The sequence below is a fragment of the Vanrija albida genome (assembly GCF_041260175.1).
Source record: "Vanrija albida strain AlHP1 chromosome Unknown contig_2, whole genome shotgun sequence".
Classification (NCBI taxonomy): Eukaryota; Fungi; Basidiomycota; class Tremellomycetes; order Trichosporonales; family Trichosporonaceae; genus Vanrija; species Vanrija albida.
This window is the reverse complement of record NW_027191421.1, coordinates 959,382-982,625: the sequence shown is the minus strand read 5'-3', so window position 1 is coordinate 982,625 and position 23,244 is coordinate 959,382. Positions and strand designations below refer to the sequence as shown.

At 62.5% G+C, this 23,244-nt stretch overlaps 6 protein-coding genes across 6 annotated transcripts; 2 read left to right on the top strand and 4 right to left on the bottom strand.

The window, feature by feature from the left end:
- Window positions 1-1,142: 1,142 nt before the first annotated feature.
- Window positions 1,143-3,813, bottom strand: Q8F55_002019 (uncharacterized protein; the record flags this gene model as incomplete). The annotated part of the gene is made up of 6 exons (XM_069350630.1): window positions 1,143-1,646; window positions 1,700-1,865; window positions 2,035-2,884; window positions 3,000-3,119; window positions 3,433-3,568; window positions 3,673-3,813. The coding sequence occupies 6 exons, from the start codon at window positions 3,811-3,813 to the stop codon at window positions 1,143-1,145; spliced, it is 1,917 nt and encodes a 638-aa protein (XP_069211016.1).
- Window positions 3,814-4,081: 268 nt separating this feature from the next.
- On the bottom strand, window positions 4,082-6,298 carry Q8F55_002018 (uncharacterized protein; the record flags this gene model as incomplete). Its single annotated transcript, XM_069350629.1, has 3 exons — window positions 4,082-5,788; window positions 5,939-5,964; window positions 6,019-6,298. 3 exons carry the CDS (start codon window positions 6,296-6,298, stop codon window positions 4,082-4,084), a joined length of 2,013 nt encoding a protein of 670 aa, XP_069211015.1.
- Window positions 6,299-6,864: 566 nt separating this feature from the next.
- SPT6 (Transcription elongation factor spt6) lies at window positions 6,865-11,670 on the bottom strand (the record flags this gene model as incomplete). The annotated part of the gene is made up of 5 exons (XM_069350628.1): window positions 6,865-7,469; window positions 7,510-7,683; window positions 7,719-9,501; window positions 9,538-11,053; window positions 11,090-11,670. The coding sequence occupies 5 exons, from the start codon at window positions 11,668-11,670 to the stop codon at window positions 6,865-6,867; spliced, it is 4,659 nt and encodes a 1,552-aa protein (XP_069211014.1).
- Window positions 11,671-12,097: 427 nt separating this feature from the next.
- On the top strand, window positions 12,098-14,812 carry Q8F55_002016 (uncharacterized protein; the record flags this gene model as incomplete). Its single annotated transcript, XM_069350627.1, has 4 exons — window positions 12,098-12,463; window positions 12,508-12,852; window positions 12,888-13,023; window positions 13,068-14,812. The coding sequence occupies 4 exons, from the start codon at window positions 12,098-12,100 to the stop codon at window positions 14,810-14,812; spliced, it is 2,592 nt and encodes an 863-aa protein (XP_069211013.1).
- A 755-nt stretch (window positions 14,813-15,567) lies between these two features.
- On the top strand, window positions 15,568-19,073 carry SOG2 (RAM signaling network component; the record flags this gene model as incomplete). Its single annotated transcript, XM_069350626.1, has 3 exons — window positions 15,568-16,185; window positions 16,222-16,610; window positions 16,661-19,073. 3 exons carry the CDS (start codon window positions 15,568-15,570, stop codon window positions 19,071-19,073), a joined length of 3,420 nt encoding a protein of 1,139 aa, XP_069211012.1.
- Window positions 19,074-19,231: 158 nt separating this feature from the next.
- TOK1 (Potassium channel) lies at window positions 19,232-23,052 on the bottom strand (the record flags this gene model as incomplete). Its single annotated transcript, XM_069350625.1, has 7 exons — window positions 19,232-20,451; window positions 20,490-21,582; window positions 21,619-21,772; window positions 21,812-21,913; window positions 21,954-22,565; window positions 22,604-22,758; window positions 22,813-23,052. The coding sequence occupies 7 exons, from the start codon at window positions 23,050-23,052 to the stop codon at window positions 19,232-19,234; spliced, it is 3,576 nt and encodes a 1,191-aa protein (XP_069211011.1).
- Between the last annotated feature and the right edge of the window lie 192 nt (window positions 23,053-23,244).

The window sequence follows — 23,244 nt, the reverse complement described above, 5'->3', positions numbered from 1 at the left end:
CTCCCCTCGACGCCTCGGCACCCCTCCCAGTCCCCAGCCCGCCCTAAAGGCAATCGGAACGCGTGCATACGGCATTCCCGCCAGCCCTCACGGCATCATGTTTCGTTTCGGCGTGCGCGCGGGACCACGTCCCTGTCGCGCGCCGCGGCTAGTCCCGCAGCACGAGCAGGCCCGCGGGTAGGACGCGTCGGCGCATGGCTGGCAGCGTGCATTCCTGCATCGAGCAGGCAAGCACAGGTGGGCCCGGGTTAACGCTTCCCTCGGGCCTGCAGCTGCTCCACTCATAACACAAACATGCAGGCCCAGCCAGCACAAATTGCCTGGTTACGGTGGCTGCCGAGGCAACGACGAGGCGGCCAGTAAGCCAGCCAGCCAACCTAGATACCCAGCTACCCAGCTACCCAGCTACCAGCAACCCACGCTGCTACCCAGCTGCGTGCTGCGCTCTGCGCTACGCACGCACGCAGCCACGCCAGCGGCCCGGTGGCGTCCGGAGTAATCCCAACTGGGCCTAATGCTCTTGTCGGGGTGGAAATTGGCCAGCCGCGAGCCGGGAGGGGGGGCGAGGGCGAGGGATAGCCCTGGACGGATACCGGGGGTCACATGTGGCATCAAGCCGTTCCAGCACAAACCAAGCCAACCGAGCGAGCGACCTCCTCGCCACGCTGCGAGCCAAGAATCCCGCCCTGCACCAACGCGCGGGTCGAGTGCAGCCCTGCTAGCCCTGCCCCAGCCCTGCCTCGTCTTGCCCGTCTGGGTGGTGCATGCCTGCCTGCCTACCCAATAGCCCCGCCGAGCGACCCCTCGCGTATCACATCGTCACTAGCAGCAACGGGGCCATTGCAGGCCTGTAGGCAGTCGCCGCCGCGCACCAGGCCACGTCGCCGGGTGTGCGTCCAAGGCAGTCACGCGCGCGAGACGTGGCTACTGCTCCATGCCCCCCGCCCACCTCTCTCCAACGCCTAAATGAAGTCAATGTGACATGGGTTGGTGACAACCCTCGACTCGACGCGTCGCGCCAGCCAGAGTCTGACTTTGCCCACCCGCCCACCTCATACAAACTATTTGGGTAAACAAACCAATGCTCCTGGTATTGTGTAAATTATGTCATCAACACAAACAATACCGACGAGGTACAAGGCCTATTCGTCATCATCACCCCAAACCCCGACCGAGCCGTCCTCGCCTGCCGAGAGCACAAGCCCAGCCTGGGCCCGCACGTCAAACACGGCACCGGGGCCGTGGCCGGCCAAAGACTTGAGCGGCCGGATCGTTGTTGGTGCTGGCGTGCCAGATGCGGAGATTGTTGACCGAGACTGGGCACGTGGTGGGTAGTAGGCTGCAGAGTTTGGCGGATGGTTGTAGGCGCCGCCGCCGCCGCCGCCTGCCCGGTTTTGGATAGTCGCTGGAGACGGCGACACGAGCGACAGCTGCTGCGGCTGCGTCTGGTGCAGCGGGGGCGAGAGCGCAGGCGAGGCATTTGACGACGTCCGCATCGATTCCTCGGCCTGTGCACCCTCGCGCTCCCACAGATACACTAGGCCGTCTTCCGAGCCACTGGCAATGAGGGTCGACGAGGCGAAACCCGCGCGAATGACATTCTTGGACGTGTTTTGGTGCCCAGTGTACCGGTAAATGTTACGTTGCTGTGTCGTTGCTTAGCCCGAGCCAGTCCGAGCCAAGCCCCCAAGACACCTACCATGCGCAGGTCCCACAACCTGTTCGAGTTGTCCTTGCACGCGGCTAGGAGGTACTTGCCTTCGTGATCGAACTCTACCGACGTTACCTCGCCGAGATGAGTCGTCATTGTTTGGACGCAGACACCGCCGACGGCATCCCAGAGCCGAATATGCTTGTCCTTGGATCTGTCGACGGGGTTAGCGCCGCGCTTGTGTTTACTGGCTCGATTGCTCGATATCGCTCGATTCCATGCCACCGCGTGGTAGTCGCACGCCGGTGACTAGTAGTCGCACACCGGTGACTAGCACTAGGCAGCGCACTACGGGACCAGCAAGACCAGCCACACCCACTTACCCCGAAGCTATCACCTTGCCCGTGGAATCAAACGCAACCGCGAGGGTGCTCTGGGCATGGCCCGAGAATGTGCGGATCAGTTTGCCAGTTTCGACGTCCCACGCTCGGAGAATCTTGTCGTAGCACGCCGACACGACGTGGTTTTCGCGCCCAGGCTGCCAACGGACAGAGTAGACGTCGCCGCCGATGGCGGTCAGGACGCTGGCGCACTCGCCAGTGCTGGCCGACCAGATGCGCACCGTGCCGTCGCCCGAGCCCGACGCTAGCAGCCTACCGTCCTGCGTCGACGCCACGTCCCATATCCGCGACTGGTGGCCGGTGAGCACGCGGTGGGTCGCGCCGTCGTCGATCGAGAAGATGTGGAGCGTGGCGTCGCTCGAGCCCGACACGCCGAGCCCGCTCGCCTCGCCGACAAAGTCGACGCACTTGACGTTTGCCGTGTGGCCCGTGATGAGGCGCTGCAGGCGGCTGGGGACGGACGGGCGGGCATAGTCACTGAGGAGCGAGGTGACGCCCCACTGGCCGCGGCTGCGGTCGCCCGACGCCTGGATCTGCCATGCCGCAGCCTGGCGGAGGAGGGTGACGAGGCGGTCGCGCGGGACGGGCGGCGTCGTCGCCGGCTCGGTCGAGTCGGCGCTCTTGCTCTCGGCGTCGGTGAGCTCGCGCCACATGGCGACGAGGCGCTCGCGCTCGGGGCCGGGACCGGCCCAGTCGCGGAAGCCGGGCGCGTCGTGGACCGTGGACGCGGAACAGAGGTAGGCGAGCGAGTAGAAGTCGTACGGGACGGGCTGGTAGTGTTCGAGGGGTTTGAGGCGTTTCTGGAGGAGGTTGAAGGCTTTTTGCGACTCGCCTGGCGCCGAGCGTCAGCGAGGCGGGCGGGGGAGCGCCGAGCGCGCCAGCGCGAGGCTGCGTCGAGGGCGAAGAACGCGCCGATGGCGTGGGCCACAGCCCCAGCTAGCACTCACGGTTGTCGACAAACTCGAGAAACTGCTGCCGCCAGCACATGTACAGGAATGCCTTTTGCGTCTGCGGGCCGAGGAGGCCGGGGGAGGCGAGGAGGGGTTCGAGGGCGGGGAAGTCGCCGTCTGGGCGAGCGTCAGCGAGCCGCGGGACGACCGAAGGCCGGTGAGCAGCGGCGAGCAGGTCGAGTGCCGGCGAGCAGTGGCTAGCAGCCAGCCTTCTCCGCTGATAGCGGGGAGCAGTGCCTTCCGCCGATCAAGCGAGGCCAGCTCGGCGGGGGGCACACCACGCCGAGCCCCGACCCGGCGCGCAGGCAACGCCGCCAGCCCACTGCCGGGCGCCCCGCCCCGGCGCCCCCCCTCGCCGCCTCCTCTTGCCAGCCGGGCGCCCCACCGCCCGCCCGCCGCCTCGCGCTGGCGCGCTCGGCGCTCGACTCACCCAAAATCGCCCGCTCCACCCCCTCAATCTCGCCGCGCACCGCCGCGTCGCGCACCGGCCCGATCTCGGCGGCGAGGGCATCGCTCAGGCGGGGATACCGCGGCGCGAGGTAGTCTGCGATTAGGAGCGAGATTTCCTGCGGCCGTGTCAGCGGCGCGCGAGGCCGTGCCGGCCGCGGCGGGGGTTGAGCCCGAGCTCGAGCTCCTGCCGCGGCGCCGAGGCCTGGCAGGCTCGACTTACCTGCTCCGCCCGCGCCCCCAGCGTCACGCTGTCGGGCGACACCTCGCCCCCGCGCCTGCTTGTGCCGCTGCCGCTGCCCTCGGCGTACCGCGCTACAATGCTCCGGCCCGCGCTGGCGCCGTTGCTCGTCGTGTCGACCATGGCTGTTTGTGGTGGTGGTGGAGGCGGACGACTAACGACTAAGGCCTCATTCATTTCGACGCACGTGAAATGACGCCCGGCGGCGCTGGCTGGCTGACGCTGCCTCCACCCACCCACCACTGTGGCGAATGCACCCACGCCCACGCCTCGCCCCACATGCACACATGCACATAACATTAGGCCGATGGCAGTACTAGGCCTATGGCAATACTCTATAATGGTATACGGAAAAAGGCTACAAGGCGCAGTGTATACACTGGCCGGGCCGCTACCGGCCGTCCTCGCGGCGCTCGCGCTCACGCTCCTCGCGCTCGCGCTCCCGCTCCACGTCCATGCTCGGGCGCTGCAGCGCAATCGCCGGCACCTGCACGTCGGTGCGGCCAAACACGTCAAAGCTAGAGTCCTCCTCGATCTCGACTCTGGGCGCGCGGTCGCTGACCACGACCGCCGCCGTCGTCCGCTCCACGCCCGTGACGTGCAGCGCGCCGCCAGCCACGTCGCTGTTGGCGCGGGCGCGCGTGGGAGTCGTGACGCTCGTGGCGAGGAACGAGCCCGGGGTCGCGGGCGTGCCGACGCTCCTGCCGCCCGGCGTGCCCAGACCCGTCGACGCCGTCCTGCGCTCGGCCGTCGCGGCGATCGACGCCGGCAGCGTGCTCGTCGCCGTCGACGCACGCGAGCGGCCAACACGCTTCGCGCGGCCTCCAACACCGCCGAGCGCGTACGTGAACGAGGCGGGCGACGGCGGCAGGGTCGCGGTCGGGGCCGAGGGCGTGCCGGCAGTCGAACCGCCCGCCGCCGAAGGGCCCGAGGACGAGACGTACGACGACACGGTGAGCGCACGGACGCGCCCGGGCGTAATCGTCGCGGCGGTGAGCGTGGCGCCTGCCGCCGCGGCCGACGTGCCGGTCGCTGCCGTGGCGAACTCTGAGTGGGTGGAGAGGTAAGAGACGTTGGCGGTGAAGGGCGGACGCTTGCCCGATACCGAGCCGGCGCGCTTGCGCTCCAGGCTCGATGCGGCGCTGCCCGAGCGCTTGCGCTGCGTCGAGGTTTCCGAGTCGACAAACGAGCCGCGCGGCTTGAGCAGCACGGGCGAGGGCCGCGAGATGACGGGCTGCAGCTCCTCGTCCTCTGGGATGGCGTCGATGGCGAGCGACGACTGGGCGCCGGGCGACGACGTGATGCCGGGCGACGCCTCGCGGTCGGTGCGGCTGGTCCTGCGCACCCTGCGGCACGTCTCGTGCTCGATGCGGCCGGTCTCGCGTTCGCGGCCCGTCTTCTCGGGGCCGGCCTCGGACTCGATGAGGCCAGCCTCCTCGTCGACGGGCACGACGACGAGGTGGTGGTCGGCCTGCGAACCCAGCGCCAGGGTAGCAATCACAGGGTTGGTGATCCAGCCGAGAATCGCCGCGTACACACACTTGATGGCCTGTGGAGCCCACAGGCCGCCAATGTTCCTCCCGCGGTAGATCGGGCCGAGGATGATAATGGCCAGAATCCAGAGCGGCAGGCCAAACACAATGCCGATGGCGGCACCCTGCGCGGCCGTCCACAGGAATCGCAGGCCCCACCTGCGTGGGCCGACCTTTTCGGCCAGCATGTTCATTTCCGTGCCCTCGAACACGAAGCGCACAAGCATCAGGTAGTAGTACTTGGAGAAGCCGTACTCGCGACGCATGGCCGCCACCGCCTCGGCCACGGCTGCATTCTTCTCGGCTTCCGACAGGTCGGCGTCGGCGCCCGCCTTCTTCTCGTCGGCGGGGATCTTGCGCTGCTTGCGGTTGAAGATGCGGTCAAAGAGCACACGCGGGTCGGGCAGGTGCTCGACGTGCGGGTACACGAAGGGCAGGGGCTGGATGGCCTTGTGGTGCAGGTCGGTGTGGACGAGCGTCGACGTGATGAGCATGGACGCGAGGCATTGGATGATGCAGGTGACGCCAAGGTCGCCTGCGATCGTGTTGTCACTGAACACCCACATCTACAGGGAGCGTTAGTGGTCTGATCTGGTCTGGGCCCAGCGCCGCGTCGACGACGCCCTGCCTGGCGTAACCGCACGCACGCCGCGCGGCTGCCGCGCGGTCGGTCGGTCGGTCGGCGCGTCGTCGACACGACAAATCTGCTCACTCACCCTAACGTTCGACTGGTTGTGGTACACTGTCCCGTCAGTGACGCTCCACGCTCCACGGCGACCGCCCGACCCAAACTCACTAGCATACGCCACGGCAAAGTTCACCCCACCGTCAATGATGCCGGCGCCAAAGCCTTGCAGAAAGAGGAGGTAGAACCACTGCTTGCGCGTTTGTGGCACTGGAAACGGGCGGAAGAGCGAGTGCGTTTGCCCGCCCTCGACCAACGTGGGTGTCGACGGCGTGAGGCTGAAGGCGGCGGGCGAGAGGGCGACTGGCGGTGCCGACGGGCTCCACTGTGCCGTTGTGGTCGTCGCCGTCGCCGTCGAAGGGGTGGCCTGGGTCGCCTGGGCCGTGTCCATGGTGGTGGGTGTCCCACCGAGGCCGTCGGTGGTGGGGCTTGTTGTGCTCATCGGACTAGCCTGACGGTTGGCTAGGCTGCAAGATACAGAGGTTGTGCGATGTGGGTGGAGTTGAAATGGATGGATGTATGCAAGAGATGTGTCACCCCCCTTCGACAGGAGAGCGGAAGGAGAGAGGGGGCGACTGGGTAATTGTTTTTCTCTGGTCGGCGCCTGGCAGGCAGCGCGGCGCGGCGCAGTGACTGACTGACATCTCTCTTACGATGACGCCGTCTGCCTAAATTGGGCCATCAGTGGATTTTACTTAGTGGCCGCCCACACGCCGCCGCGCCGTGCCGCCCGCCGCCGCCATGTGCCAGGGTCAGACCACGCAGTTCGGCGGCAACCATTCACTGTCGATCACCATACGCAGTCAGTCACTCACTCACTCACTCCATCACCCTGCATCAAGGCCCACACACCCGCCGGCCATCCCGAAGCCACACACACCTCTTGACAATGCCGCCAAATGCATATGGAATCACTATGATATACTGGTACATGCTGCTCACGTCCAAATCTCTCGTCTAGTACCGCCCGCCGCCATTCTGCCTGGCAATCATCGCCGCTCGGTCGGCATTGAAGCTCGGCCCACCGGGTCCAGGTCCTCCGGGCGGTGGTGGCCCGCCCGGTCCGCCTGGTGGAGGAGGTCCACCATAGCCGCCGTGCATAGGCGGCGGGGGGTAACCATAGCCAGGTGTACGCCCGCCAGCTTGCCCATAGCCTGGTGTCTGTCCATAGCCGCCTGGGGTCCGCCCGCCTTGGCCTTGGTAGCCCGGCGTACGGCCGTGCATGGGCGTCGCACCACCTCGCATACCGGGCGTGCGTCCACCAGGAGTGCGACCACCTTGACGAATGCCTGGCGTCTTGCCACCGCCACCCTGCTCTTGAAGTTTTGCAGAGTACTGCGCCTTGAAGGCGTTGGACAGCTCGGTCACACCTGGCACCTCGGCGTTACCCAGCTTGTACGCTCCAGGCAGCACCTTGACAGGCCAGGTCTGGATCACACCGCCGTCCTTGGTCGACTTGTTCAAGAAGCAGAGCTTGAGGTACCCAGGGCGGTCGCTGTCGATGCTGAAGCCGTACATGCTGCGACCGGGGTGCGCCTGCACATAGTTTTTGAGGTACGACTCTGTGGGGCGTTAGATTACGGTGTCGAGTATGACACTCACCGAGCTCGTGCTCCGACTTGTACTTCTCGTGCTCCTGCATCTCGTCAAACTTGCGTGCAGTTGCCTTGACGTGGTTGATGACCAAGTCGTCGAGATCCGAGTAATTGTACGTGTCGCCGACGCGCAGAATGCGACCAAGGGCGTACTCGTTTGGTTTGTCGACTTCTTGCACATCTGATGGGTTAGCACTTGTTGCCACAACAACTCACCAAGATGCTGGTACACGTCCTCGTCGACCTTCCAGGTAACCGCGAGGTGATCCGCGCCCTTGGAAGATGGTCGGATGACAACGTCGCCGCGGTGCATACCAGCGAGGTACTGCTCCGCCTGACCAGAGTTCATGACGTGCCAGTTGGGGTGGTTGACCACGCGCTTGACGGCGCCCTCCTTACGGCGTTTCTTCTGAGCAGCAGCCTCCTCGGCCATGCGCTTCCTCTCGGGGTCGTTGTAAGGCTCCTCGCGGAACGGCTGAACAAACGGAACCGACTGGGCGAGGTCCGAGTTACGGGTCGACAGCCGAACCTGGAGACGAGCCGGTTCAATGATGATGATGACTGCCTTGATCGACTGGCCTTTGTGGAAGACATCTTCGCAAGATGCAACCGCATTGTCGTCGTCCGAGACGTACTCGCGGTCGATGACACCGTCGATGCCAGACTCGAGCGCGCAGAACGCACGGCTGGAGAGCGCGCGGCGCACAGTGGCGGCAACACGGATACCGCGGCCAAGTGTACGCTCCGTCTCGCCAGTGAGCATGGTAAGGACCTCCCAGTCGCCTGGCACGTAGAATGCGGGGCGACGATCCGCACGCCACTGGACGAGCTCCTGAACAATGGCGCCAAGAGTGTGGCGCTTGTTGCCCTCTCCCTGGCGCTGGAGGTTGAAGGCAAAGTCGTCCAAGTTGAGTTCTCCGAGCTTGCGGGCACGGTCCTCGTCCTGCATGAGCTGGACAACAACGGCAGACTTGTGCTGGTCGGCGACATCCTCGGCGTCGAGATCCAGGGCGTCCTGGCACATCTTCTGTGCAAACTCATAGTCCTCGGGATGAATGCGAGTCATGTCAAGGGGCTCGGGCTGCTCGTGGGCGTCGTTCCGGTCGAGCTGGAAGTCCTTCAGGTCGGCGTCAATAGACAGGAAGCCCGCAACGTTCTCGAAAATGGTGGGGCCAAAGGTGCCAAACTCGGACAGCTGGAGGCGGTTGAGGAGGATTCCGTGCTTGTTGGTGGCGTTGACCAGCTGGTCGGCCTTGCGGGGGCCTAGACCAGCGACAAATGGAAGCATGGCACGCTGGTACTGGTCCTGCACGCATGTGTTGACGTCAATGCCGGTAAAGCAGACGGCGTTGACAAGACCACGCTCGAGGTGAACCAGCAGCCGCTCCTCGGGAACCAGCTTCTGGTGGTGCTCCATGTAAGAGATTGACGAGACTTGGCGACCAAGACGGCAGTATGCGTTGAGGGGGTTCTGGGTGTACCTCGCAAGGCCGAGGGCGTAGCGGCCGTTGACAGGAAGCTCAGGGTGCTCGGTCGCAGCCTCCTCTGAGTTCATGTAGAGACGAGCAGTAGCGTCGCTGACAAAGATGAGGGGCACAAGTGAAGGGGCGAGATGCCTCTCAAAGTCGGCGTTCGCGTCTTCGAAGTCTTCGTGTGACTGGTACGCCTCATTTACGGGCGGGCGAAGGCCCGACTCGCGGATGGCGAGGTCCCTGAGGGCTCGCTGGGCGTCATCGCGCAGCCTGCCAGTGTGAGCAGACATGCCGCCGATGACAACAACGTCCGGTCGGCGCTTGCCAACGACCTCAAGGAAGGCGCTTCGGGGCTCGTCGTCGCGCAGGTTGTCAAACTTGTACGACTGGCGAATGACGCCGTCCTCGCCCAGGAGAACCGCGATCACGGCGTCGTTGACGTTACCCCGGCCGACAGTAATGGCCAGAACCGTGGGCGCCTCGCCAGTGTTGTCGCCACGACGGGCATACGGGCGAACGTTGACACGCTGATGTTAGCAAGTGCGCAGAAATCATCCACCCACCAGTTCAAGCTCCATTCGACACAACTCGGCAACATACTCCTCGGCCTGGGAGCGCATGTGTTCCTTGAGCCAGGGAGTAGCCGCTGGAATGTAGTGCTTGTTGACCACAGTCTGACAGACGCTCTCGCGGAGCTCGTCCCATGCAACGCCTGCCTCGCTATAGTCGCCAGAGCGACAACAGCGGACAAGTGTTCCCGCAAAGTCGTTAATCTGGATTTGGGGAACGGTGATGTCGATCTTGACCAAGCCCTCCTCTTCAGCCTTGAGGATGTGCAAGAACTGGGGCGTGTTCTTGAACAGCTCGACGGGCTTTTCGGTTAAGAACTTGAAGGTGCTGTAGGCGTGGTACTCGTCGATTACGGTCATTCCGCGATCTGTGGGCGACACAGTGACTGTGCCACACGCCTCCACAAAGTCGCGGGCTTGCTGGCGGATGGTCGGGTCGCGAGCAAAGTCCGCGATAAGGATGCGCTGAGCCGCGGCGAGTGCAGATTCTGCCGAAGGGAAGTGGGTGCCTTCGCCGGAGTACTCCTCTGCAACCTCGAGTGGGAGGCGGTCGGGGTTGGTAGGTGGGACCGGAACGCCCTGGGGGTCGTTGAAAGTGACAGCCACGGAGGGTACCGAGATACCAAAGGCCTCGACGAGCTTCATGATGGGTCCATCGCGCACCCTGTCGCCCGACGCACGCTCAGGAAGACGCTTGATGCCCTCCTCAAACGACTCTTCCTCCTTGATCGCGCGAATGTCGTTGGCGTAGTGGTATGCGAGCCAGTCGGCGCCCTCTGCAGCTGCCTCGATCGACATGTTGCAGACCGAAGGGAGCAGAGTCTGGGTAAGATACGTGTCCTCGACGTCTGGGCGGCGGGCCCTGATCTTGTCCCACATCTGCTGAACCTGCTGGTTGCGTTCCCAGATGGCGCGGAACCGGATGCCGAGGTTGTACAGCGTCCACAGCTCGTCGCGGTCGAGGAACTGAACAGAGCTCTGGCCCTGGTTCTCGAGAACACTGAAGGCATCGCGCTTGTAGTGCCACAGGTACGGGACCTCGAGGTGCTGGACGTACATCATGTTGAGAGCGGTCGACACCACCTTCAAGAACTCGGCGGCGAGGTCCAATCGGCGAGGCTGGGGGTGGGGGTAAGGGTCGTCTAGTGTCGCCTCTGGCCACGAGCTTTCTTCGCCCAAGTTGCAGAAGAGGTATCCGGTGCGTTGAGAAATGCGGGTGTACGCCCAGCCGGCGGCAAGGTCGGGTGGGGGGAACAGGCTGTCGGGCGCAAGGATGGGGTTGTCCGACAATGTCGAGTTGACGAGCTGGTGCCGCTCTGGGCGGTCCACCTGGGCAATCGCGCGATCTTCGTCGAGCAAGCGGCGCGCCTTGATCTCGGCAGGGTCGAAGACGTCCTCGAGTCTGAGGTCCTTCTTCGTCTCCTCCTCGACCTCCATGCCCTCCTCGCCCTCCAAGGCCCAGTCGTAGTCGTGGCCGTCGCCAAAGACATCAAAGATCTCATCCCATGAGCTGCAATGTTAGATCAGTCCAACACAACACACTCACTCCTTGTCGACGCCTGACAACTCGGGACGAGCGCGAGCAGCTTCGCGGCGGCGAGCCTTCTCCTCCCGCCTGCGCTGCCTCCTTTGCTCCTCGGTCTCGTTGCGAGTAGTCTCGTCATCTTCATCCTCCTCGATGAAGTCGCCCAAGTCGTCGTCGTCATCGCTCAAAGCGTTACGGCGATCCTCGTCGTCGAACATGTCCTGAAGGCGGGGGAGTTGCTCATCGTCAGAGCCGCTCCTTCGGCGAAGTCGCTTGAAGGGTCGGGACGGTCCAGCGCCGCCAGTGTTCTCATTGATGAGGTCGAGATCGTCCTCGGAGAGATCCTCCTGTTCCCGCCTCGCACGTTCACGCTCCCTCCTCCTCCTCTTCCTCTTCTTCTCCTTGCGCTTCCGCCGCCGCGTCTCTTCTTCGTCGACATCGTCATCGTCGTCGTCCTCGCCGTCTACAATGAAGCCGTCGGCGATGCGGCGCGCCTCCTCCGGGTCCTCCTCTTCGGATTCATCAGACGAGTCCCTGTTGCGGTCGTCCTCGCCGTAGGGGTGGATAACGTCGCCCTCGCCTTCAGATGAGACGTCGGACATGTCGAGATTGTTTTGGGCTTTGGTGATAGGGAGAACTGGCAGGCGCGCCGTTTGCGCAACGATAGCTTTCCAGCGGCGCCTCGAGTCGAGATTGCAGCGGATTCGCTCAGTCGAGAGTGAGTTGGTGAAAGAGAAAGTGCGTCTAGTTGCAGGAGCACAACAAGACTGGTGGGCCAGAAGTTGTCGATGGAAGCGTCAGGTGGCCATGATGCGCCAGGCTGAGAGCAGGGTGCGGCACCAGTACGGTGGGTCGGTGAAAGCGGAATTAAAATCGTGTGGCACGGGTCTCTGGCTCGCTCGCTCCCTGTGTGTTGATTTCAGTTGTTGGAGGTTGTTTCCATTGTTGGTCGGTGGGTGCGCTCGACTTCGACGTCACTCGTCAACTCACTCTTCACAACCCTCTCCAGCGTCCTTGCACCCCGCAAAGATGGCCTTCTCGACAGGAAAGTCGGCCTTCAGCTTCTCGGCAGCGGGCTCATCCTCCACCTCGCTCCCATTCTCGTTCGCCAACCCCTCGGCTCCAAAGAACCCCACCCCGCTCGCCCACTCCATCTCGGCCGGCGCCTTTGGATCAACAACGACTGGCACATCGGCGTCCTCGGCCGACATGATTGTGGACGCTAACGGCGACGATGACGCCGACGCCGACGCCGACGCCGACGTCGACGAAGTCTACCTCGAGCCCTACGCATTCACGAGGAAGGACAAGGCCAAGTGGAAGGCCAGCGGAAGGACACTGCTCGCAGCACTGAGCCCCGTCAACGGCGAGATTGCCGCCTGGGTTGCCAAGCGTGTAAGCAGCTCTGGGGCATTGCGAACGGCGCTGACCATCACCAGCCGTCCGGCAGCGACAAGCCTGCAGCGCTCACCGACCCCAAGCTCTCGACGACTGACCGCACGATGTACATTGCGTCGCTGAACAAGTTCCCTCCTGCTGTTCACAACCTCTACCGCGAGACGCACACCCTCTTCATGTCTCTCCAGCACATTGTGGCATCATCAATCAGACTACCGCAACCCGGGGACGCTCCCTTCGCCCAAGCCTGGGACAGCAAGGGCAACCTCGTGGCCCTGGACGGCTTGCTTGGTCCCCCGGCTGCCGAGACGGTGATCCACATGCGTAGGCTGGTGGACATGTATCTGGAGGAGCTCAACAAGCTGCGCGCGACGGAGGACCTTGACGTGGGTCTCGAGTTGAGGGGAATGCTGACCGCCAGGACGAGGACAGGATCAAGTACAACCACGCGTACAACATCTTCAACCTCGCCGAGGTGCTGTACCTTCCTCAGGATGGCAGGGGAGAGGGACTGGTCGGAGAGGAGCTTCTGGACTGGGTCAACGCCGCTGACCCGGGTGAGTGCATTGGACTGTTAGTTAAGGAGAAACTGACCAGCCAGTGAACATCAATGACGAGGGCAACGAGATCATTCAGAGCGCAGAGCCATGGGACCAGCCGCTCTTCTGGCCGTTTGTTATCCGCTGTCTTCTGCGCGGACTGTTCGAGCCGGCTTCGACCTTCCTCCGCACCCTCTCTAGCCACCCACACCCACCAATAGCCAAGCTCGGCGCGCTCCTTGCCAACAACGTCAAGTCGATGCCCCGATCCACCAACACATCGGCGTACCCGCTCGACAACCAGTTCATTACGGCGCACAAGGCATGGCTGGCCCGTTTCCGTGCCGAGTTTGCGTCTTTCCTCGGCGGCCGTGGTCGTGGCCACTGGCTTGAGGACTCGTCCTCGAGCTACTCGAGCGAGTGGGCCACATGGGAGGACGACTTCCGGTCGGTCCTGGAGCTGCTGGAGGGCAAGGCGGAGCGCGTCTTTGAAGAGAGCTCAGACTGGCGAGAGGCCATCGGTGCTTGGGGCGTGCTCGTCAATGTTGGCCTCCGGAGAGACGACATCCCTGGCCTTGTCAAGCGCATTCTGAGGGAGCTCCCGGTCGACTCGACCCTGCTCGAGGACTCGATCCAGTCGGCTTTAACTCAAGGCGACATTGTCAAGGCCTTGATGGGCTGTCATGAGCTTGACGTCTGGCTCGCGGCCCATCTGGGCGACGTCTTTGACAAGCTGGGCCTCGTTCCCGACGACGAGGAGCGGTTCGAAACATCACTTCGCGACTACTTCCTCCTCGAGTACAGCGACATGCTCATGGAGAGCCCCAGCCAGGAGTCGCTGTGGCGAGTGATTGTCGACTACCTTTCAGCTGCCGGTGACCAGGGCCGAAACCGCTTGAAGGACTACATCGTGCATGTCAGTATCCGTGTGCACGGCGAGGCAGCCCAGCAGGCCAATGGCAATGGCATGGACCTCGAGACCGACCCTACCGAACGGTTCCAGCACTTCAAAGAGCTGCGCGAGACCTGCCAGCACCTCAAGCTTGACGACGAATGGCGTGTCATCAGTGCCATCATGGCCGACCGCCTGATCCGCCGAGGCGACTATGGTCTCGCTGCGACCATGAGCTTGTCGGCAGAGGATGGCTACACGCTGTCAAGGATAGCTGAGGCCATTCTGAACGCCTACGTCGAGCACGGCAGCGCCGAGTTCCTGCGGCTGGTCGACTCTCTTCCGCCAACGATGCTGCACGACGCGCCGTTGACGCTCAACGAGCTGCAGCAGGGCGACTTTTCCGAGTATGACGGTGCCATCTCGAAGACGACAATGGTCATGTTCGCCTCTCGGCTTACGTTCCTCTCCGAGTTCCGCGACTACCTCCTCTACCTGGGCCAGGGTGTCAAGGACAAGGCGGCTTCCAAGCTCGTCGGCCTCCTCACGTCGAGCATCGCGCCGGTCGAGTTCTGGGCTGTTCTTCTCGCCGAGAGCGTCGACCTGCTCGAGGACCAGCAGATTCTGTTCAGCTCGAACGAAACGTTTGAGCTGATGCGTGTGCTGGATGACGTTGTGTCCAACTCGCAGTCTGCGCCAGTCGAATACCTGCGTCAACTGTGGCGCCACCTTGAGCGCCAACCCGCGGAGGGTGGCAACGCCAACGGGACCAAGGCCGCGAATGGAGTTGCCAAGGCCGGGGACGAAATCTCTACGGGGACCGTGATTGCGAGGCGCAAGCTTGACGAGGTGCGATTGGCCCTCGCTCGCAACCTTGCGCGTGCGCTTGTTGATGGGTTCGACAATGCGTTTTAATACTTGAATCCATAGCACCACATTGCAGCATGACATTAGCATCACGTAGCATAGGGTCGGAGTAACCGTGACGGAAGAAGGGATGTTCTGTGTTCTGTCGGACGAGGTGACTGAATCGAGAACGGCCCGGTGACTTTCTTAAGGATCATCGGGCGCGGCGCCAGGGACTTGATTGCCACGGCGTCATATCAATCACGGGGAAATTTGATTCCGCTGTGCCGGGTCGACGACCCGCGACTGCCGCACATGGAAGAAGGAACGGACGACGGACGAGGGAAGGGAAGGAGTGAGTGAGATTCATGTTGGCTGACACGGCGGCCATCTTGCTGGTACTTACTGCAACGACAACTCTGCAGCAGCAGACATCTTCAACAATCAAAGCGACAAGCAACAACGACAACCTGCGCAGGTCGCACAGTCGATTGCAACCCCTCGGCGCTGGTCGCCAGAGCTTCGTAAACGACAAACTTCTTCCCTTCACGCCGCTTTGTGCTTTGCTTTGTCCCAACGCCGCGACCGCCCACCGACGACCCACTCGACCCCCTCGACCCTCACCTCGCCTCGTCTCGTCTCGCCTCGCCTCGCTTCATCTCGCCTCTCCTACCCCCGCTTGATCGCCTCTTCTCCTTTGGCGCAAGCCAGAGCAATGACCGCCTGACCCACGCACCGTCTACATTACGCACGCCAGGCTTCCCATGCCCCTTCCCCCGCCTACCCTCTCCCCCTCGACGTCCTTCTCCGCGTCGATCTCCAACATGACAGTCGCGGCCTCGGCCTCGACCCACTCGCTCAACATTGTGCCCGGGATGAGCAGCAGCGTCGGCGGCCCGCTGCCCCCCGGGCCAAAGGGCACGCGCCTGCGCTCAAACTCGACCGCCACCCACACCACGACGTCGGGCACGCTCGTGTCTCCGCCCAGTCCGGCAGACCTGCATATTACGCGTTCGCTGTCCCAGGCGCCGCTCACAGCGATGCCGACAGCTGCTTCAGCAGTCACGGCGCCGACCGCTGCTGCCGTGGCGACGCCGCCACCGCGCCCGCCCCGCGGCCCGGCCCGCTCACCCGCCAACGTCCCGCGCTCGCCGTCCAGGACCACCGAGTCGCCCACCGTCAAGCTCATTGTGCGCGCGGTGGACAAGTCGAAAGACGGCGGCGACACCCTCGACTTGTCTAGAGAAAGACTGGAGCGCATCGCCGACGACGACGTTGACGTCTTCCGCACGCGCGTTGGAAAGGACTTGAAGGGCGTCTGGAGACTCGCGCTGTCGTACAACTCACTCCGGGATGGGTCCATCGCCGCGTCCTTTGCCAGTCTCAGCCGACTGAGGTACCTCAACCTCAAGGGGAACCACCTGTCGTTTGTGCCTCCTTCAGTAAGTTGGAAGACGGTGCGGCGCTAACGTGTCCAGATCACCGAGCTCCCAGCGCTAGAGATTCTTGACCTGTCCAAGAACCAGATTGCCTGTCTGCCCGAGAACGCGGGCTCCCTCGCCAATCTCAAAGTCCTTTCCCTGTCCAACAATCGCTTGACGACCCTGCCCACCAATCTGGCCACCTTTGTCAATTTGAGAGTGTTCAAGGTCGACCAGAACCCGATCGTGTGGCCGCCGCCCGACGTGCTCGGCCCTCTTATCGAGGTCGAGAAGGCTGCGCACCATACCGGCGAAAAGGACTCTGACAAGAGAAGAGACGAGAGCCTCCGCCCATGGATTGAAGGCATGAAGCTCTGGCTGAAGGAGCAGGCTCCCAAGATCGGGCGCACCAGCGTGGACGACGACGCGTACTTGGCGTCTGCAGAGTGCGTGGGCTGTGTTGTCGATGGAGGGGGCGAGAGCTGACATTACTCAGAGAGGAGGGCGAGCGACCAAACGCCTGGGTCGGCACTGCTCCATTGACAATGAAGAAGATTGCCTCGATTCCAGACCAGCTGAATGCGGATGCCCTATCGCAACCGGCATATCCGGCAGAGACGGCTCTTGTGGCCGCTGCCGTCGAGACGGCACCGCCATTACGGATGAACCCGTCAACAGTGTCCCTGCCCAGCTCGCACCACGACCGATCAGCGTCCTCGTCCTCCCTAACCCCACCAGCTTCTGCAACGTCGTCTTCTCAATCCATTCCTTCTTCCATGAGCTCCGGCAAACCACCAACTGCCATAGCCGCTGCGACCGGCCACAATCGGGGTGCCAGCGACACTGCGACCCACCGGCTGAGCGGCCAGCTCACAGCAAAGAAGTCGCTACCTGATCTCCGACAATCCCACGCCAAGATTATCGAGGAGCGCCGCGGAGAAGCAGCCGACGAGGCACGGCCGCTGGGCTTCGGCCTTGGTGGGCGCGGCGGCAACTGGCATCCAAAGTTCCCTTCGCAGCTCGGTCGGGAGGATGACAAACGGACCGTCAAGCGCAAGGGCTCGATGGACGTCATTCAGCTACCACCAAACCCAGTGGCGGACATTTCTGATAAGCGCGGTAGCCAAGAGGGTCCCGCCATCGACGAGTCGCGCAACTCGTACTTCCGCCGTGTGAGCATGCTGCCGCCATCGACAATATCCAAAGCCGTTTCGCCAGCACTGCTCAAGTTTATCGACGCTGTCCGCGGCCTGCTCTTTGCCCTCACCCAGCTACACTCGGCCCTCAGACAATACCTCAACTTTGCTGTGAGCGACCGCGTTGCGGGCGTCTTTGCACGAGTTGTCGAACCGGCCGGCAGCTACCTCACCAACCTGATCAACGCGCTCGATCGCTTCGACTCCATGTCGCGCCGCAGCGCTCCTCCCGCCAGCACTGTCCGGGCTGTCATCGACGCGGCAAAGGAGAGCATCGCCGTGTTCGCGAAGATTGTCGCGGTGTTGAGATTACAGACTCCGGCATTCAGGGACGCCGACGTACGATACTCGCGCCAGCTGCTTCTCAACCTCTACGGGGGCATGTCGGAGATTGCAAGCTCGTGGGCAGCCATGTCGCCATTGTTGCTCGAGATCCGGCCAATTCTATGGCCAAACATGCAGCCCCACCACCTCGCACCGCCAATGACCAAGTCCAACTCGCTCACTGGTCGAACGCCAGTGTCGCCGATTCTGGAGCGCGGAGAGTCGCAGTCACCTGCTCGCCCGCGGACCGGTGGTTCAGGTTCGCAGCCATCGATGCCACCGCCTGGAACGTCACCTCGTGCGAAGAGCCGCCGACACGCCGGTTCTTTCTCCACGCAGGATGTCGAACGGGGCATGCTCATGGGCTCGCCCTCAGCGCCGCGCACAGACTGGCCTGATCTGTCTCGGACAATATACGAGGACGGCGAGGGCGAGCTGCCAGCGGGCGCCATGCCTCCTCCATTCCCATTACACGCCGAGCCCGAGCCGCCAGCAGCTCCACCGCACATGGTAACGAGCTTCTCGCAGCCCGCGCGATCACGGCACGCGCCGCAGTCCTCACAAGGATCCTCCCACTTATCTGCCCCGAACGGTGCGCCGCGCAAGCTATCAGTTGACGTGCGGCCACCTACCCCAGCGTCGGCCACGCTCTACGACGAGGAGTTCCTCGACGTCATCGAGCGCGCCACCGACGTCGCGTTCGCCGTTTGGCTTCGACTAGCTGAAGAAATCGGCATCTCGCAGCCGCCGTTCATGCACAGCAAGAGCGACTCGATGAGCAGTTCTGGCTCGGGAGGGCTCCGGCTCGCGCACGACGCAAGACGCCCGGCCACGATCCCGGTGAGACAGTACGCCGATCTCGTCTCCCTCCTCTCGACAGCCGAGCACGTCACGACCAAGCTCCGCGAGTCGTACATGGGTCTCCGGGCCAACCCTTTCTCGTTTACGAACACTACGATTCCAGACGACACTCACGCATTCATCAAGACGGTCGTGAGCGTGTCGCAGCAGATCAAGACCATCTCCACGTCGCACACGTTCAGCCAGCAGATCCGGTCCAACCTGAGCCAGCTGACGCAGTCGGCCAGAGAGTGCGCCATCCTGATGCAGGTGTCATCACTCAGATCGAGTGCCTCGACGCCTGCACTAGTCCCGCCCTCTACCGTCGGCAGCGACTATGGCCACAGCCCCATGAACCCGATGAGCAGCAACGAGGACCTCGCCCAACCCCTGACAAACGGCCTCCGCGGCCTGCACCTCCCGACCCGGCACCCGCTCCGCGGCCGCCCACAACACGCCAACAGCCCACCCATGCCCGATGTCCCGCGCTTCGGCGGACGAAGCGACCACGACCTCGTGCCCCCTCGCCGGCACTATGCTCTTTCATAGCGCGGACGCTTGTACTCCCATCATCACCGCCGTAGCGGACTTTAGCTCCAGCCTCAGATAGTCTTCCGGTCACATCGCATGCAACCTCACACTGTATGTAATGTCTGCAAGACGTGGTGGTACAACAGGTCTACAGAGTATGCCTAGTCTACAGATCGTCAGCCCTTGGAACTGCTGCCTTTGGGAGCTTTGCTGGCACTGGCTTTCGTGGCGCCGCTTGGCCCTGCCTTGGCACTCGAGGTTGCCGGTGAACGCGCCTTCACTGGCAACTTGTCCTCATCCTCTTCCTCCTGCAGCTCCTTCTCCTCCCGCTGCTCGGACAGCGCGTCCTCGCGCTTCATCTCGTCCTCTCTTTTGTCGTCCTCACGCCCGATCTCGGCCTGCTCGTCGCGCTTCTCCGCTTCTGGCATGAACACCTCCTTGAAGACGTGCTCAGCGGCGTGGGTCACAACAGCCGCGTCGGTCGCCACCATCTTCTTGGTCGGCTGCGTCAACGTAGACTTGATGGCGGTCGACTCCTTCTGCGCGTCGTGGATCACACCCTGCGCCTGGTGGTCGAAGATCTTGGCCAGGTGGGCCTTGCGGTGATCCTTTGCCAAGCTGTGCCCCACACCGCGATTGTACTCGTTGTAGTCGGTCGGCGTGTTCGCCGATGCAGTCGACGGCGAGGCCGGTGAGCCCGCTGGAGCCGGGATATGCAAGTTCATCGAAGGGTGCACCGTCGACCGTATTCCCGACTTGGGGGGTGCGTCGGGAAGCACAGGGGACGGCTCAGCTGAGCCAGGCTCGGGAACGTCGTACGGGTCGACATGGGGCTCGCCAGCGTCGTCGCCTCCGCCACTCCCAGAGTCGCGGACAAGCCGGCCAAGGGTACTCCGTCGTCTATGCCCGCCTTGGCGACGGTGGTTTGAGGTCTCGGAGGACCGCCTATAAGGTGTTGATGAGCCAGAAGCAGATTTCGAAGTCTTATTCGCAGAGCCCAGGAGGATGTTGCGTACTCGATGAGTGTGATCCTTCTGTTGCTTGGCCCATTTGTACGCTCTGCTTTGCGCACCTTGCACGCCTGTCCGGTCTTGCTGCCCGTGGGCGAGCAGGTTGGCCTCCCGCTTGTGGTGATGCAAGTCCCCGACGTGCCAGCGCTCAAACTGCTTCAAGTCGTCGCCTTCGAGGCGCAGGAGCGTCGACGAAATGACGAGAACCTCGGCAAATGTGGAGCGGTATCTCCGGACTCTGCTGAGCATGTCGTCCTGGCCATCGTCGTCTCCGCCCTCGCGCTTCGCTTCCGCAGCTTCCTTGCGAACCTTCTCCGCTTCCTGCTTGTATGTCTTCTCGACATCAATGCCTTCGTCATACAGACGAAAAGCGTCTCGGACCTGCACTGCACAGGTCAGCGACATCTTCCATCCATCACCTCACAGTTTCGGTCTGCCAGAAGTAGAGTCCGTGCCAGATCCTTGTCCATTGAATCAATGAGCATCTGTCGTGCTTGTGCTTCGAGTCGAGTCACACGGTCTACGAGCGACTTGATGAGCTGATACTCCATCGAGGTGTCGCCCTTGTCGCGGGCGGGCGCGCAGATTGAATCGGCCGCTGGTGAAGGAGCGCCTGCCGCTTTACGCGCCGCACGCTCCTCCTCAGCATGGGCTATTGCCTTGGTGTCTTGGTTTGCCATCAAGGACCCGAGAGTACTGGGGGTTGTGTTCGAAGGGTCGGAGACACCAGCTGGCAAAGGGAGGGAAGGGACAGGGAGGGTAGATCCTTGTGATGGCTGGGAGCCCAGGATGGCGCTCTTGGCGGTGGTTTGAACGGGGCTTCCGGCGACCTTGCTAGCAGTGCTCGCACCCGCCACGCTGGTGGTGTCATCTCCTGCGTTGACCTCAGCAGTGTCGTCATCTCCGGCCGTAGATGCGGCCGCAGACGGAGCAGAGGACGGGTTGTTGCTCGCGCTGGTCGTCGAACTGTTGCTACTTGGGCCGTCGGTATCCGAGTTGTTACCGTTGGTGCCTTCAGCGCTGGGGCTGGCCTCATCCCCAGCGAGGTCCTCACCACCGAGGGCTTCCACGACATCGGCACGGGTGTCCGAGGAGTCCATCATGTCCTCCACGACCGTGTCCTGGGCCTGTTCCTCGGCTTTAGACTCGTCATTATGCTCGCCGTCCTCCGCAGAATGCTTGTCGCCGTCCTCCGATGTCTCAAGCAACCGCCGCTGTGACTCCACGGGGCTGCCTTTCTCGATGCTCGAAGAGTCCGAGATGCGTTTCTCAGGGTTCGATGGAGCCACCATTACTGATTGCGAAGGGGCAGTCGCGTCCTGAAGGACCTCTTGATGACCACCATCATCTTGGCCAGCAACAGGGGCGAACTCCCTCATGTACTTGCGCCTCACTTTGTCCCACTTTGCGTGCATTTTCAGCACGAAGTGGGAATGAGGTGCGAAGACTTCCGGGTCGCGCTGGCGAACCATATTGAACCGTGCTTTCGTGAACCGGTGCTCGGACCAAGTGTAGAGCTACTGTCAGTAACTGTGACGCAAGTGGCCACTCACAATACCGGTGACTGTCTGCACGGCAAAGCTGGTGACAATAGGAACAGCCATGAGTGCGTAAATGATCCAGACAACGCGGCCGGCCGGGGTAACCGGGGTATAGTCACCAAAGCCGATCGTCAAACATGTGATCATGAGCGCGTACAACGTGTTGCTGCCGCGTCAGCCTCGGGGGCTCTACATCGCCACTCACCCGTAGCCCCAGTCTTCTAGGAAGTGGAAGATGACTGCACCAATGAGCCAGAAGGCGGCCAGGGTGAAGCCAGACCAAAATAGATCGTACAGCTGGACCATGCTGAAGACGTCAGTGCGGTGTTCGAGGCACATTGGCTTACGTCTCCTGGTGCAGGTTGATCTGGTGGATCAACGACATCTCGTCGATCAGGGTAGCGTATGGCTGGCGAGCCAATGCTTCTTTGTGCATGGCCACGGCATAGTTTTTACGCCATCCGTCCCGCTTGTCCTGCGCACGGTTCTGAATAAAGTCGATGATGGTCGACACTTCATTGGCGAGGAGGCTGATGGTTAAGACGGCGAACGGGAAGATCAGGACCTTGCCGACTGCCTTTGTCGGAACAAGGTCACCGTACCCAACCGTGAGGGCCGACTGGACAGAGAAGTAGATCGAGTTGAGGTAGCCCCACCCCTCGATAAAGTTGAACACCAAGGCTTGAATGCCGATCAGCCCGATAAAGGTGGTGACCGAGAGCATAAACTTGCGGCCTTGGAGGCGGATTTCCTCAAGGTCGTATTCTGGTCGACCGAACACGAGAACGTAGTGGAGGAGAAGGCAGACGGCGATGATACCAGAGATGATACAGGAGACGACGGCGCACCAGAAGCCCTGGTCATACTGGAAGCCTGGGCCGTTTCGTTTTCCCGCGCCAAACACGAGGAGGTTGACGACAGCAAATGTTGTTTTTATGATCCAGCAAGCGAGGGACAATCTGCGCGTTAGAGCCATGCAGCTGGAGTTGAGACTCACTTGACGCCCCAGCGCCAGAACGACTTCTTTGTCGCCGAGAATCTGACAATGAGTAAAACGTTGGCGAGCACGTTGAAGAATAGGCCCACGGCCGACAGGATCAAGCACGTTGTCGGGTCGCGTTGCTTGACGCCGTAGTAGCTGTACCAGTGTTGCTGTGGTGGTGGTCAGCGAGCGGGGTCATGGAAGCGACTGCCAAGGCTTCTTACCGAGAGTGCGGGAATGTCCATCAAAGTCGACATCGGAGCAGCGATGGCGGCGATGAGGGGCAGGTACTGGGCGACGTTGCGCACATCTTGCAGCTCTTCAGGCAGCAGAGTCTTGAGCGCGTCTTTCCAGTGGGCGGTCCATCTTTCAATGGGCTTTGCGTCTGGCTTTGTCTCGGGCTTCTCGGCTGCCGCGAGCGTCTGGACGGCCATGGGCGAGGGAACACTTGATGCACTTGACATGTTTGTGACGGGGAGAGAGTGCGCCTATGTTGACGCGGCCGTGTCTTGAACGGGCATCGAGTTTGTGGTGCTGTGTGCGTGTCGAAGTGATGTGAGAATGAATGAAACAAGAGGAAGACGCGACGTGTGAGATGTTGTAGTTTGTTGTGCAAAGCAGAGTCTGGACCTCTGTATGCCGTCTCCCCTGCCGCG